Source organism: Myzus persicae, unplaced genomic scaffold (genome assembly GCF_001856785.1).
Source record: "Myzus persicae strain clone G006 unplaced genomic scaffold, MPER_G0061.0, whole genome shotgun sequence".
NCBI lineage: Eukaryota > Metazoa > Arthropoda > Insecta > Hemiptera > Aphididae > Myzus > Myzus persicae.
In genome coordinates this window covers 69,598-87,193 of record NW_019101865.1, presented here as the reverse complement: position 1 = coordinate 87,193, position 17,596 = coordinate 69,598, and the positions used below count along the sequence as shown (strand labels likewise).

The following is a 17,596-nucleotide window of genomic DNA, read 5'->3' as shown; positions in this document are numbered from 1 at the left end:
CCCCCCCCCCCCCCTAAAGTTTTGGCATCGGTTTTAGATTCTGTGCGGAGCAATGGATGTTCAAATTCACAATGATGTGTGTGTGTGTTTTTTTCAATGTCCATCGTCGATTTTTAGGGCAATAAAAGTGTTTAGGACATTGGCATCTTTCGCGTAGGAAAGTTAATATATTTAGTACTTTAACTGGTCAAAAGCAAAAATGTCCCATAAGTTTTGAAAAGCGTCGGAGGAAAAAAATAGAATAGTTTAAATTTCCGTTAAATGCGGCAATATTCCAAAACGTGTTACAGTTGAAATTATATTTTGACCCTTTATGGATATAGTTATGTAGAGCCGGGAGAAATGTTTGATTTTTTCTAGTTTTTTTAAAAATTATTGTCGATATACAATAATTATTGTTCACTATCGAACGTCATAACATCATTTAAGAGTTTCTGATTAGCTGCAAACAGTGTAAATGTGTAATAAAGAACAAAAACTTACCATAAATCTACAACAATGCAATTATTTATTAGTGTCTAAATTTAGAATTTTGCAAGAACCGTGGACATTTCCGAATTGGTTGGTAGTAAGTAATTCACAACAATTTTTCTTTTCGCTTATCGTTCTTTCAATATATAAAATGCATACAATGACATTATAAATTCTTCAAAATCAAGAATATTTATAAATTATTCAGTAGGTTGTTAAAAATGTATAAAATGTTCAATATTATTATGGCTAAAATTCGAAAATTTGAAAAAAGGTTCTCATGAGTAATTCATAGTGTAACTAAAAAATCCATAAAATCTAATAATAATAATAAAAAAACATTTGATGTTCAAATTTCGACGAAGAATAACAATTTTTTTTTTTATTTCGTCGCAATTTAAAAATACTATTCGTGGGTATACTTGAAACTTTTAATGTGTAATATTTTTTTTTTTATTCTCATAATAACATTTAAAAATACAATCTCGTGTGCAAAAACTAACTCAACCCGCTGTATGACTGGGTAATGGTAAAATAAATTACTTTAATAGAAACAATACCATGAAATGTAACTTACCTTAAGGACTTCGCATACAATTATTTTAAAACATTGAATTAAAATTCAACACACCCATTGCAGCAACCCACACGACACCCGTTCCATAGCAGAACGGTTCCCACTTGATTGTTACATTTTCGTATGCATTTAAATGATCATATAAGTAGTGTGCATTCGTATGTTCACAGTTCGTTTTACCACTGCACAATTTTTTGTTCAATTAGGAGTGTCCGGCTCAGACGACACACATTACGGTGATTTCACAGTCAGTGTCCACCTACCTATTTACCGCTCAGCCAAAAATATTTTCCGTGTACACACCAACATTTTTTTTCATTAAGCTCCATCGAAATAATATTTCAAGTAAAAACACAAGTTATTGAATTAATTTGTTTCATCGTCATAAACCAATTTCAAATTATATTTTCACAAGTTTTCTTACCTCTCTAGTAAAAGGCACGCCGTACTCTGGAATACGGTCGTGTATTTATAAACAATAACCAGTTTCACGTGTAAACGAGTAGCTTAAAAGTATGAGTTCAAATGCGAAAACAAACTGTTTAACAATCCATAATTTATTTATGAAATTTAAAGAAAAAACAGTGTAACCAACATGAACGACAAATATATTTTTATGTGCACGGTAAATATTTTCGCTTGAGGGGTCAATCACAGAGGTGGAAATCGCCGTAATGTGTGATACGGTAAATCTGTTTCGTCTGAGCCGGAAGTTCCGGCTTGAAAAAAAATTTTACTGCGGAAAAACCAACTGTGCACATACAAAATATACATCACACTCAAGTACTGAATAATAAAAAAAACCGTTATGGAATTGCATAAAAAATCAAAAAATATATATTTTAAACGATGAAAAATAAATCCTACATACCGCATACAAGGGAACTAATTGTTAGAAAAAAATCGGATCTATCATTCACCCTCTAGATCGAGCACAAGGCACTCAGTAGTTACTCACTACCGTACGAATTTCATCGTTACTTCTGTTATGCCCACAATGACCATACCTATGGTAGCCTATCGTAACCTATGTAAGGCTTTAACGGTATTAGGTTTTATAAATTGAGATGCTATAGAATTTAAACTTGTTAGCATTATCCGATGGCTGTTAGTACACGCACAGGTTAGGCCTGCAACAAGCACAGTCGAGTAAGGTTTTTTTGTGTGGAACCCGCGCACAGCAATTTGCAGGAACTTCAAAACTGACCGAATTCGGCTCGAGTTTAGTTTAGTGGATTTGAAACAAACCATTCTTTATTTTCGTACCATTACGACGTCCCAAAAAATCGACGACTAAGTCCCCAGCTGTTTTCAACAAGCGCTAGAATTCTCTTGGTTTTTGAACATTTTTTTTTTTTTTACAATACATCACATTTTTACGAATATTACGAAATGATTAAATGAAAATCGACTTGTTATATTTATTTTAGTCGAATAACAATAGTTCAATAAATATATTAGCAACTCAAAATCGTCACCGCAATATTGTAGTTGCCGAGTTATGAGCCAGTTATGAGCTACGAACAAAATAAGAACGATTGGGCCGAGTACTTTTGTTGCTTCAAAATGTCTGAACATGTACTGAAATATGCATTTGGATTCGCTACTCCACCATTTGCGCACAACACTCACCACCTTTAGATCTCAAACCGACCCACCCATGTTGTCCTGCATAACTTTTTGGAACTGACGTCAAACGATCGTCTCCTTTATTCGCGGGAATTTGCGAGTACGCCGTTTGTCCATAGTTTAATCCACGTTAATATTTCTGTTTCAGGTTTTACAATGCAAAAGCTGCACAATCGGACTCTTCACTTACACGTGTTCGATTACGATCGGTTCTCCAGAGACGATTCCATCGGTGAGACGTACATCGAGCTGAACAACGTAAGTGCATTCGGGTGAAACTTCAAGCGCCGCCACGTGTTTGAAATAATGACAATAATAATAATAATAGTATATCGTGCGTCGTGGAAAGAGAAAAAATAATTATTATTCGAGAGCGCTTACACCACGCAAAGCTTAATCTTTCCGTTGCCAAGTAGGCACTTCTAAATGGTATACTTCACTCCCAGGCCGAGTGATTTTTTTTTTAAATTTATAATTTTTTTTTTCAACTTTAATTCGTATTAATATAAATCCATACAAATTCGAGATTAAAACATTAACTTCAACAAAACTAAATTCTTCATTTGCCAATAATTAGTTTTGAACATCGTCGATACCCGAATAATGAGTTCGTCGTCCGACTTATTATACTTATCATATGCCGCTAAAATGATTCAATTATGGTGTACCCGAAAAAATGAAAACACTAAAATGCTCGAAACGTGTTTCACGGAAATTATCACACTATTTATATTTTCGGTAGACTGATGGGTTTTGTTTTTCGGTCAGGTAATCGGGTTACCAGCTAAGGTTAGTTAAGTTTAGCACAAGAGCGGAATCGCTGTGAACAGTGTTCAAGGTGCTGTCGTTCTTCGCAGGGGGTTTGGACACCAAATTCTGGTTGGACTTTACAAGTCAAAATAGTGCGATACAGTACTTTTTATTCCAAAACGGATCTCTGCATTTCTGCGAAACGTTATTCTATTTCGATTTCATCAAATTCGCTTAATACCAAAAGTATGAACTGAAAACGATGGAAGCTGCTTACGTTACATAGATAAAAGCTGATCTGCGTCGACGTGTTATAGTGAACTATTCGTACAATAATAATAATTATTCAACCGCGATGACATGGGACATGTATAATTATATTATTTAAAAACATTTTGAAAAAAACGGCAGTGAAACTTTCTCTCAATCCCCATCAGCTGCTGTAGTACACACTGATGGTATAGTTGGTAGTATGTGCTTGGACGACAGCAGTCGCATTGACTTTGATTGTTTTCATAAGCTTAGACGAGTGAAAAACATTTAAATTCTATGGCATAACGTCGCTCGCTCACCACTATATTATAATAATAATTAGATTTTATTAATATAATTAATTGTAGAAATTACCGTTGATATAAAAATAGGAAAACTCACTGATAATATTATATACGAGTACATTTTCGTAAAGTCCGGTAAATTAGAATATTTTGAATTCATTTTTTTTTTGTGCAAATTTATTTACCTAATCTATTCTTGAAGTTTTCGTGCAGACATTATCACGTAATTGATTGTTATTTATAAATTTAACCATTAGTAAAATTATGAATACGAAATATTTCACAAAGAATTTTCACTTTGAAATATTTCACTCTTCACTTTCCCCCTTCTTGAAATATTGAATACATTTTTCTTTTCATTTTTCTTTAAATTGTTGTGTTGTTTGATATACTTCACAAAATCGTTACAAGTTGGTCAATACAATAATTTCGGTTCATATCTAATATTATAATATACTAGACCACTGTTAACGAAGAGGCAATGAATTACATACAATTTATTAATGTATATAGTGATCAAGGCAAATGGAAATAATATATTATTAAGTGTAAGCAGGGTTTGCACTCCCGGGAATCGCCGATGCCGTTTTTTCGGGAATTCCCGGGTACACCAAAAACTGTCATATAACAACTGAGTGCTCTCTATTGCTATATAGATATATTAGACAGCTACCGGTGTACGTTTTTAAAAAGTTTTTGGATTATGAAATAAATGGGAAGAACTTGAAAAAAAAAATAAAAAAAAATGCATACAAATGATTTGTCATCTATTCTATATTATCGTACCACTAGGAATTCAAACAAAATATTCTGAACACATATTATTATACAGAGTGGAACAAAATAAACTGATAATTTAAAAATGAAAAATTGATACAAGTCAAACGTATGAAGACAATTATGAAAATTATATGAAGTATAATGTACTAAAGATTTACTGATGGCTGAATTCCATTAGTAAAATTAAAAAAAAAACCATTGAGTTTCAAATGAATTTACTACAAAAAAATATTGAAAAAATTAAAATACATTTGACGTAAGCAAACATTTTTACAATCAAATGTTTTCTAAAAATTAGATTTACAAATTTGCTTTTTAATAATTTAAAAAAAAACGTATTAACGTATTACACAGTGTTTATTTTCAATATCTATCGAAAATGTACACTGTAAACGTATCTCATGCCTCTATAAATAATTAAACAAAAAAAAAATTTAATATTGATTAGAACAAAAAATTGTTCATTAATTGTCATTTGATTTTGTTACACTTTATGTATAACAATATAGTATTCAGCAATACACCGTTTGTTTTCTCTGTTCGTTAATTCAAATGATTAACATAGACACGTGCCCAAGCTCTAGGATATTTAGGCCAAGACATGTCTCTGAAATCTTCATTATAAATTTGACCCGCTCACGAAATATAATAAATCGTATTCGGTAATTTGATTATTGATATTACTATTCAGCGGTATATCCCGTTTTCGTCAAATCTATTTATTTCACAGTTAGACGTTGAGTGTTAAAAATATTAAAAAGTGTAGAAAGGTTAATTTGTATTACTATAAATCGAATTAAATATAAATTTGACTAACATCAACCGTCATCAATTAATATTTATTTAAATATCTCAGCATTAACAACGTCAACTGTTCTTTTGTTTAAAATTTTTTTCTAATGCGATAAAAAAAAAAATCAGAGGATCAAAATAAGAGGCATCGATTCCACTAATATGGCTTTGATTTCACTAGTGCAGGTGCATAATAGTGCATGATAGTTACAAAATCAATACCTTATTGTTTGTGTTATATATATATTGAACGGTGTAAGTGCTTTTTTAAATTGAAATTAAGCAAAAAAAAATCGAATGTCTCGATGTAGTAGGTACAGCTCCATATTAATTTGGCTCTTAAACAATAATTTGGTCCCGAAATATTTCTGTACGATTCTCGACAATCGCTCACCTGAAATTTCTGTCGCGTTTTGTTCCAGGGAATCTCCGAATGAATAACAGTTGCATAACCTATAAGTTCTGCTGTAGAGTGTATTATAGGGTTGTTCTCGTGTCAAAACAGACGTACAACGAATCATAATAATTCGAAGGTTATCCCTTTCTGTTGAAAAAGAGGAGCTGAGGAACAGCGTTTGCCGATGACACTTAGTGAAAACTGAATTTAAACTTTTCAACGTAACCTCTACAAAAAAAAAAAAAATTTAAAACACGTCATCAATGCAAAACCGAAATTCAAAAAATTGTTGAGTCGCATTATAATATGTCGCATTGATAGAAACAACTGTTTGGGTTGATTTTCAGAGGATAAAATTAGCGAGTGGCCAATTTTCTAATTTATTTTACGACGAGTAATTCGGCTAAGAATCCAAAATGGAAAACCCATCCCACCATTATTAAAAATTTTGGCTGTGTACATTGAACCGGTAGTCATTATATAAATCAGTAAATACATAACCTTGATTCCCACAAGTTACAATGTAAAAATTAGGTTGAAAAAAAAATGTTAATAATAGTTGTTAACCCGGTGATATCGTGGAGAAAGCGGTTAGGAAAATGTATAGATAATTTTCGTTTCCATTTAAATAGTGTACTCAATTAATTTAAATACATCGAAATAAATTAGATGTACTTGATTATAAAAAAATAATTAAATACAACGGAACTCATAAAAAAAAAAAAACCTTTAAGTAAAGGTATTGTATGCATTTTGCATACATTTATCAAGTTAAATAACGTAAACATAGTTTTTTTAAAAAACTAACTGTCAAAATGAGGTGTCTTTGACTTTTATAGTATAAAAAAACAATCGTAAGTTACTAACTAAATTAAGTTTGTAACTAAATAAAATAGAGTTTTGATAAAAAATATTGTGCTTTATTTTTTTTTATTCAATTGAAAAAAAAACGATTATAACTATAATTATCATAAATATTTATTAGGTGGTGTACTCAGAGTAAAACTGACTTGAACAAGATACTATTTCCTTCGTACAAACACAATAATATTGTGTAACAATTATTACAAAAAAAAAAATAAACCCCTATGCTCGAGTAAAAAAAAAAGTAAACTAATGGATTAATTTCATCGAAGTACAAAATATCAAAATTATTTTCGGTTAACATGGTAAAAATAAATAACGTAAAAATACTCACAGTCAAACAATTCTGAAAATTTATTAGCAAAATTGTATGATATAATTTAATGCATCAATCTAATGATACAATTTTTTTTTATAAGCACCTACAATTATTGTTGCCCACTTTGATTCCTTTTTTTTTTTTTTACAATTTTTTTAGTAAAATAAAGTAGAAAATGTCATGTTATACGTACACTAATCAGTACTCTCTGTCAATTTGAAAAGCCAATCTTTGCCGTTACTGCTGTGGCTTTGACGGAGAAAAAAAAGAAATTAAAAAAAATTGTTTTCGTGTGAAACTAGGGATGAGTTACTAATAAAAAAAATGTCAATACGTCACGGCCAGATGTATTTTTTTTTTATTGCAAAACACTAGGTAGACTGATTTTCCACGGCTGTTTATACGTCGTGCTCACATGCGAGTAGGACTCTATGGGCGTGTGGGTTTTGTTGAACGTACATCTAAAGTCAGTTTTTCTATTTAACTGTTGCTTTTAGGTTGACTTTACCGCAAAACCGGTATTTTGGAAGGATCTCACGGCTCCGTTGAAGGATAAGTGCGGCCATTTGTTGACGTCATTGTCCTACAACCCGATGACCAACAATCTGACACTCGGAATTATTGAGGCCAGGAACCTCAAGGCTATGGACATAAACGGAAAATCTGGTGAGTGATTTTTTTTGCTCGACTATAAACACGATATTCCAATATTATTGATTTTTCTCAGCAGACGTCGTGGTTTTCGGCATTTTGCAAAATAATATATTTTTTGCAATACCCTCAACGTAAATATATTTGTTTGTTCCTTACACATTAATATATTTATAAGTCATAACGTTTTGGAACGTCCGTGTATTTTTTTTGCATTTAAAGTCGTTACTAAAACATTTTTTTTGATAAAATTCTGTTTTATATTTTCTAAGTATTTTAATTTTTTTGAACGACATCGACGTATTTACATCCACACTGCGACTTTTTTTTCAGAATTTAATTACACATGAAAATCGAATGACGAATGACAATAAACGTGATTTTAAATACTTCTGTGAATCTTCTGCTACCGACATTTTGCGAGAATCATTTAGTTTTATAAAATTATTTAACGCACAACAATGTTGAAATGAAAAAGTACTTTTTTTCCAAAAGTTGTATAAATATAAATATAAATATCTTGAATGTAATATTATGTTCGAAAAAAAAAACCAAGAACGATAATAATAATTACTGGTAGAAAATGGTATTAAATTGGCTATAGATTTTATACAAAAACGATCATGCGCTGCAAATTCTACGGATCAAATTAATCGGGGAGTCGAACATTATGTCGGCTACTTCCGAATAAATAACTTATTTATTGCAATTGGTTTCCGATAAAGTTTCAGTATAATATGATACCACGTATGTGTTTTCAACTATTATATTATTAACTACTAGGCATAGAAATATGTTTTTTATTGTATTGTCGACCAGATGGTCGATACCGTTTTCGACGAAAAAAAAATATACACATTAAATATAGATGAAATATTAGGTCCTAATATTATTATTATGGTTTTAATTAAGCTCAAATTTTCGATTGCCCGTACGACGTCACGGTAGTTCGATACAATTCTGCAATATTTATTCGTCCGTTAAAAAAACTCCACTGAATCGAGTTACTTTAAACTTGTTCTGCATTTTCAAATTTTCACATCCGTTCGTTATTTATTGTTGTTTACTACGGCCAGCCGATTTCTAATCCAATGTCGTTATGTGACAAGAAACTTGTAACGCCTTCCCTCGATTGTGGGGACATTGTATTGTTGAAAACAAAATACACGACACACTTACAATTTATGGTGTGTGCTCTATTTACACTATTTGTGGACCGATTTGAATTTGTCTCGTTTTGTTTATAAAGTAACATAGGTATAATACATTACCAATATTCGGGACGTCTTGTTTAGGTATAAAACTTATAAGCCGTAGCCATCGTTATTCTTTAAATTCGATGCAAAACTGAAAAATGTTCGTATACGGTTTAGTTTGACTTTGTCGAATTTATATTTTCTATCCATTTTGAGTGTTATCTAAAATTAATGCTTTTGACATGGATATACGTATATCGTGCACCTACTTACTCATATTGAAGGGCTCAGAAGTCGTAGGAGTTTCATATAATTCTAAATTATGCTGTCTATTTATAGTAGATCGAACTGAAAATCCGAGCTTTACAACGTGCAACGGTGAGGTCAAAAATCGAAAACCTAAAATGGATACTTCGTCAATTTTAGGATAAAATGGCGCATATTTCTTGATTTTCGTTATGCATACTTAATATTTTCTAAAAAATCCATTTTTTTTTCATTCTCAAGGTAAGCATTTCAATAATAATATTGATAAACTCAATATTATTTAATGCAGGTACCTATTATTGTTATTTTCACAGTTTTCATTAATTTAAAGACAAGGGTGCAACGCGCGTATAATCACTGTCGTGCTAATATTCTGATGTAGGTACTATCATTTTTAATATTTTACATTTTTTTTTTTCATAGCGAAAATAGTTTTCATCAAATATTATATATCATACATTTTTTTTATCATATTTTACATTTATTTTTCAGTGCAAATTAACACCAGCATACAATGGTTATCTTAACTATGAAAAATTTTGAACTTGTATGGATATTTAAATGTTTGCAGGTTTGACAATCTTACAATTATTTCGTACGTATTTTTCTTTTTTTAGGTCATAAAACTTCCAACTCTTATGACTAAGTCATAGATTATATTGTTTATGCTTTTTGACTTACGTTTTCTTGAACAAAACTGTTATGGAGAGACAATGTATGGCCACTTGTTGGTGTTAAATTTGTTTCTGGTTAGTTATCAATAATTATTAAATTGAATAATTTTAAAATATTTCGGGTAAACTAAGCGTTTGTCTGTGTTGCCTTTGTTGTCGATAATTATATTTTAAGGTTTACTTCATAAATCTAGTATTTCTTGGGCCCAGACCTTGTAATTATTGCTGTCACTATATTTTTTAAAATGCTATATCTACTTGAGTAACACATCGGTGATATATTAATCATCACTATTAGGGGTGTATGTTATTGTTAATTTAATTTAATTATTTTATCATAATCGGTAAATATTTTAAATGGGTCCGTCTTGAATACGTTGGTCCGATTTTCTCCTGTCTTCGTTGATTATTCCGATCAATGATTTTACAGGGTTTAATACCATCGTGTCAGTTTTTGATGGTGCGGTGTAAAAATTCCATTTTAGTGTGTCATGGTCGATTCTCCCAACACCTACCAACTATTGTGATTGGAAACAAAACAAAAAAAATAATTGATTCAACCACTCAAATTATGCATGCAAGCCCAAATTTATATTATTGTTGGAATCGTTTTCAAAATTTTAAATCTTTTTCTATACGGTGTTATAGACATTATGGCGAATAAATAAACCCTTTGGAATGGAGTTCAATAATTTTGTAAGCCATCCTCACGAATGGATTTCGTGTATTATTTTAACGCAATTAATTTTAACCGAATTCGAAATAGGTAGATACCTCTGTATTGTGTATGTGTGTAATATGGCTATATCTGCAGCAGCGTAACGGTAAATCGACCCAATTCGCGAAATTTACATATCTATGAAATATATAAATGAATAATTTTCAGCAGTTGTTCGACAGTTGGCGCGGTTTATTACTCACCGTCGTTTTCAATACTTAATACAGCCATTCGCGTTTCCGAGGCTTCCAACTCTAACACCATATTCCACAAGCATAATATATTGTTACTATAATGAATCGTACCTTGAGTAATACATTTCTCATGATTTGAAATAAAAATTCGATTACTTTGTTCGGAGTTTAAACGGTTACATGTCGTTACATTGAACGATGTTCAAATTGTATGCTCCGTGTAGGTAATCAAGGCACTAAACGTTACATTCCTTTTGTGTTTAACGTTTTGCTATACTATAATAATAATTACTTATTCAATGCGTTTATTCTTTTAAATATTATGCGTTTGATAAGCACGCAAACTAGAGTAAAATTACAGTGGCTTAACGAAAAACTTAATAAAAAGCTTAACTTTGTCGTCTTCAATACTTCTTCATTCCAAAATAAACCGATTAACTCCAACTCTGCTGTTATTTTTTTTTGGTTTTTGGTAAAGCACCACATTATTTATTTGATCATGAGTTACAAACATTTTCATGCCATTGATTTTTTTTAAACATTGTACATAATTTAATAATACATAATATTTTGTTATAAAACTAAAACATAATAAAAATAATAGACGATATTTTGTTTCTTCAAACATTTGCACCATGTTATCTACCAGGAGTAACCTTTCTCTATTTGATATTTACATTACAAATTCCTCATTATTTTCCTCTTATTTATATTTCATTTTCCCATTCTAATCTTTGGAATATTTGTCATATTTTTTATGATTATTGATATTAGTATTTTCTTCTAACTAAACTATTATTTTTATCAATTTTTACTAGATATTACCTAAATAATAATACTCTTTTACTACCTACCTACGCTCCTACAATTCTTCCTCAAATCCAAACTTTATTTTGTACACTTCGCACCCACACTCTATCCCCAGATCTTTATTTCTGTCAACAACAGTTTGAGTTGAATAGTTTATTTTTGGCATTAAATTGTGCGTCAAAATATTACTTTTGGTTTTAAATCTCTTATTTTATACGGATTTCGTTGGATCTCAACTTCTCGCTCATTAGTAATTGTTTTGATGCATAATTCGACCACATAATAGGATCGTGAGACGAAGTAAAACGATTATGACGGTTGACATAATATTATGACAATAACGCAAAGTAATAATCACGAAAACGATATAAAGTCATAAGGTTATATACCTGCAAGTTACATAATAATATACTAAATGGGTTATCGTCGAATGTGTGTTGGTAAATCCTCTGAAACCGCTTGTGGTTGTTTTGCGTTTACACAAAAATAAACGTATGTGTACTAGTATCGTCGTATTCGCGATGAGGCAGAGATCCAGGTATAATAGATTGCCCCCTAATACCCAAAACCCATCAGCTAAAACCAAAAACACAAAATGCGTATTCTTTTTTTTCGCTGGCTATTATATCATCGAGGGTTTGGAATTATTTTTGTTTTGTAACAATGTACACACACTAAACGAATCATGTAACACAGTGGCGAATAATGTAACGATAAGGCGCCGTGGATACGATCTGCAGCCACCGTTTCGTTGGTATATATTACAGCGGCTCGGTGACGGGCCCTGCAATGGATAAATCATGACATTTGAGATTTTCGAAAACATTTTATTGACTGCACATGACGGCGGTTGTTATTATTATTACTATTATTGTGATGAAAAGTGAAACCATTGTATCACAGAAGTCACGTACACACAAAACGTATATATATAATATATACACATACACATCGTACACAGACGACCTCGAGAACGGCTCTATGCTCTCATGTTTCTGTATAACACTGCGAATTGCATTTCGCGTTCGTATAACCACATCAGTTATTGATATACAACTGAATACAATCAGGGTCAAGCAGCAGCCATCGGTGAATGTTTAAAATACGAAGATAATTTTTTTATCTAATTTTAAAATACATGGCCAAAGCACCTATGATTGTAATATCGCATGATGCAGGCGGTACACGTCAAAAAATTATCCTTCTCAATTAAGGCTCCTGGGACTTAATGCCATAAAAAATGCTTAAAATATGAACCCATTTTATGTCGGTTCGAATCAATGAATGTCCTATAAGAACTGACATCGACCGACCAAAACATTTTAGTGAAAATCTATCTACATATTACGGAATTATAATTATAAAAAAATAAAAATGTCAAGCATTACTATTAATCTACTCGGGCAACAAAGTTGAATTGTAATTGATAGTAAAAATATGTTTTGGCGAGAATGAGGTCATGTTTATTTTACTCAAGGCTTTTCAAACATATTTTTTACAAAAAAAGTCTACAACTTCAAAAATATTACCATAAGTTAAACACACGGAACGGAATAGTATGTAATTGAATAGACGAACAACTCCGACTGATTAAAGGGGAGACGGTAGTTTGCCTCAATTTTAGTACATGTAATTTGCGGATCACGACAAAAGTTCGTAAGCAAAAGAGCGAAAACAAAATGAGCGAATAAAAATACTAACGAAAACACACAGAGAGAAAAAAAAATTACAATACAAATGCAATACTCTGCTTTTTAATACTAATTCGGTACCAGATAACTGGAAAATATGTACAAAATATGAAGAAAAAATATGCAAAAAATATAATTATCATTAGGTCCTTGTGTATTACGTCCAGTGGCGGCTGGCAAGGGGAGACTAGTGAGGCCTAGCCTCGTTAAACTATTGCGAAAAAAAAGAGCTATAATATGCATCGTAGTTATAGTTGTTTACAATGGACTTTGATAATATTATATTCAATAATATCGCACACATTTTAAACTACAAAAGCTTTTTGTTATTACATATTATTATATCGAGAAACACATTTATTTTGCCGTGTATAATATTAATTATCATAGTACGTGATCCGCACTCCGTCACTGTTATCGAAAATCACGAAAACTATGTTCATGGAACAAACGATCTCAACAGAAGCCGAAGAGTGCCGAGGGGCTAGTAATGTTTAACATAATAATCAATAACATATACATTATTATTATTATTATTATTTATTTTTCAATTTTGTACTGTCTTGGTAGTCAGTCTGTACTGCTGTAGTAGAGCTAGTCATAAATAGTTTTCATTACTTTTCTGTTTAGTGTTTAATGTGTTATGACTAATAATTATGTTTCCGTTTGAAGATTTGGTTGTGAATTTACTCGGAACAATCTCTGTTGAAACGGAGCTAATTAAGACTTTATCGAAAAACGATACCAAAAATACGAACTTTGAAAGCTACCAGGCAGATTATACACCATTATGACACCACTGGCATTGTCTATATGATGTATACTCGTAATGTTTAATTCGGGATCTTAATATAATGAATTGCTTATGTATAATCGCATCGAATCATAATGGTGAAAGTATTGAATCCTAAACTATTTCACTTTATTTTCGAATAAAAAACATCTAAAACGTAAATGATGGGTTTTCGTTTAATATTATTTTTGTTCGCTCTTTTTATTTCGCTCTATTGGCAGGATACCGTAATTATTATCACAACCAATATTCAAGTCACCTTCTCAAAAATTAAAAATAAACCAAATGCGATTTGAAAACTATGCGTCCAAACGTCGAAAAAAAATTACCATAAGATCCTAGAACTATGAATCGAATTAGTATACCATCACTTATGACGATTCGAATGGTTATTGGAAAACGTAATAATAACTTTTACGAGATTCTAGTTCTAAATATACAATACATTGTGTAAGCTATCTTGGGATCGCAAACTTTTTTAAAACAGTTCAGGACGCGATAAGAAAATAAAAATCAAAATCCCCAAAAAAATGAAAACGAAAACGAATGTAAAACGATAGCAAAAAGATACCAAAAATCGAAAAATATAAACCTAAATCAAAAACGAAAACAAATTATACCACGATAGACGAATTTTAAAAATTTGTTTTGTCTGTTTTTGAAAAATTGGTTATCCTGATAACTATTAGTTGTTACGTAAAGGCCGATGCGTAAGACCAACTCCTAGATGTTTAGATTTATTTTTTACAATTGTGTGTTACACTCCTGAGTTCGGGATCATTTTATTTTTTACTCTAGACGAGTGGTTCATTTTACTTATGCACTTTTAAAACATAAAGGTGTTTTAGACTTTTAATTTTCATATACGATTATAATTAAATGTTATGATTTTAATTTGAGCGTTGAGGACAATTAATTGTAAGTCTTAAATACCTACCAATGTATTGTACGTCTACCATAAACTATACACAAATTAAATAAACAAAATTACCAAAAACGTTATTTGAAAACGACGTAGAGAAATAACGTTTTTAAAAACGTTTTCCATCCACGCGGTATTGTCACAATAATTATTATTAACGGGCTGACATCGATTTTTAAATCGCACTCGCACACGTCCACCACGGGAGAGACGATAATAAAATATTATCTCGTCCGTCGAATGCTTTTTACCGGAGACGTTCGACGGGATTATATTATTACCATCGTGATACGGTGTGCCGGTGCTTTCGCGGGGAAATCCGGAGGTTAGTGTCGGCAGACCGTTTCGAGTTCGCGTCAAACGTCGACGGGAAACTTGCAGGAACGAAAGAGGTTTTCAAAGTACCACCCGCTTTTGGGCCCGTATATTATTATAATAATGATAGCTCTTAGCCGCCGGTGCACGTAAAGTTAACGAGATCTCTTCTCGCCGCCGCCGCCGCCGCCGCCGCCGCTGGGGATACGCGAAATACATCACTCGCACACTTCATCTCCTTCTCTCTGAAACACACACACGCACACACACACCTGCTATTCACATGTGGGGACGGTAAAATGTATGCAGGACCCACCGTATTTCGGTAACAACAATAATATCGGTCTCGGAGACGTGTCACTAGGAATATTTTCCAACCTCTAGGGAAGTCTTTTCTTTTGAAATAACTTAATTATTACGAGTGCGAATAGAACAAAAGTATGCACACTACTGCACGTCTGCACCGCAGGAGCAGTATTGATTCGTGTATATTTTTTTCCCCATCGATCGGCCACACTGCTAAACTGCTTACAAATCAAATACGTTTTTTGAATTTCCAAAAATCTTCGTGCTCTCCTCTATCTTTGGGTATAAAATACTTGTCGTTTGAGTCATTTACAACCACACGAGTTGACTTAAACACACTGGAGCATGTGATCCATATTTAAAAACATATTTTTTTACCGAAAAATTCCTTGTCTCTGGAAAATCCCATAACTATACATTCCCAGGAATTTGAACATCACTTATTGGTCCAGCAAGTCATAAGGTCCAACATACAATGTTTTCCGCTGTAAATTAGTATATTAATTTTAATGTCCAATCATGTACTGTGGTATATTATTTTATATGACAATTTTTCAAGAAAACCAAACGATTTGTGATACAGTGATTTCGTTTATGTCAATTTATTCAGTTCTGGATAATTTTGAAGTTCTTGATAAGTCTGTTCGTTTTTATGAGCAATCGATGCATAACTCAGAGGGAAACATCGATGTTGCAAATTTAATGTTTAGTATATAACTGCATGGTGTAGATAACAAAACCAATTATTGTTCATATGTAGCTAATAATTTGCTATTTTTAGATTTAATAACTGTTAGGCATCGTATTTAATCGTTTGGTTTTTAAGTAAAAAGTGTTATTCTTAAAGTAATAAATTCAATTTAAAAATACTAGTTTAAAATCCTATGGGTGAAACAGTGGTAATTAAAATTTTGCCAAATAAAACATTCTAAATTAAAATATTTTCGACTGTATGGACTGGACAAAACATTTATTAGGCTATACAAATCGCAAAATATGTTGGACCATACCACACTCTAACCTTAACTTTTTGGGGCGAAATAAACTGGACTAAAATGGCATATGACAAACATTTTTGGACTAAATCTGGACCTTATGAATTGAACCAAAATTCTGCTAACCGATATTGCCAAATAAAAATAAAAATAAATATAATAGTCAAACGTGTGACAAAAATAATTTTAGAAAATAGTATTGCTCAATATTAATTTATCGAGAGTATTAACTTAATACGGTTTATTTATCTAAACATTTTATTACAATCGCAATTTTGTCCTTCGTGTAATATTTTCCTAGTAAAATGATATTGAGGGCACTTTCATTCTAGGATAATTTTGCTACTCCCCCCCCCCCCAAACACCGGTAATATCATCGGTGGATGGTATGATAATGATAATTAGGGCTCGGATGTTTATGCACTTAAAATTACTGTAATATGCATGCATTTATGCACTAAAAAATTACGAAATATTCAAACAAAATATGCGCTAAAAATGATGAAATATGCATTTTTAGTCAATAAAAACACCAAAATATGCACAAAAAAATTTGAAAGAGACCACTTACATTTCGGCATTTTTAAATTAAAGTAAAACTGACCGCGGAAAAATATAAATAATAATAGGTACTCTTAACGACCGACCGGGAAACACGGCGATTAAAATCGTACTAATACGTGGCCTGGTCGTCGCCACATACTCATGGCATGAAGTGTATACAAAATTCTATTATTAAATCGTTATCTAATAAATATTCCAGACAAGCACGATATAAAAACACCTAATAAGGAACATAATTAATATTTTACGTTAAATTGTCTTGAAATATGCATTTATATTCTTAAAATCCAAAATTATAATATATAAAAAATACAATATGCAAATATTGATATAATATAAATATGCAAAAATAAAAATAGCATTA

The 17,596-nt window shown here is 31.5% G+C and overlaps 1 protein-coding gene across 2 annotated transcripts in view; it reads left to right on the top strand.

The window, feature by feature from the left end:
- The window catches only part of LOC111030614 (synaptotagmin-7), a 261,996-nt gene that overhangs the window by 228,365 nt on the left and 16,035 nt on the right, over positions 1 to 17,596 (top strand). For both annotated transcript variants that reach the window (XM_022310198.1, XM_022310200.1), the window contains exons 6-7: positions 2,826 to 2,935; positions 7,634 to 7,802. In XM_022310198.1, coding sequence (XP_022165890.1) covers positions 2,826 to 2,935; positions 7,634 to 7,802 — 279 coding nt within the window. The remainder of the gene's footprint in view (positions 1 to 2,825; positions 2,936 to 7,633; positions 7,803 to 17,596) is intronic.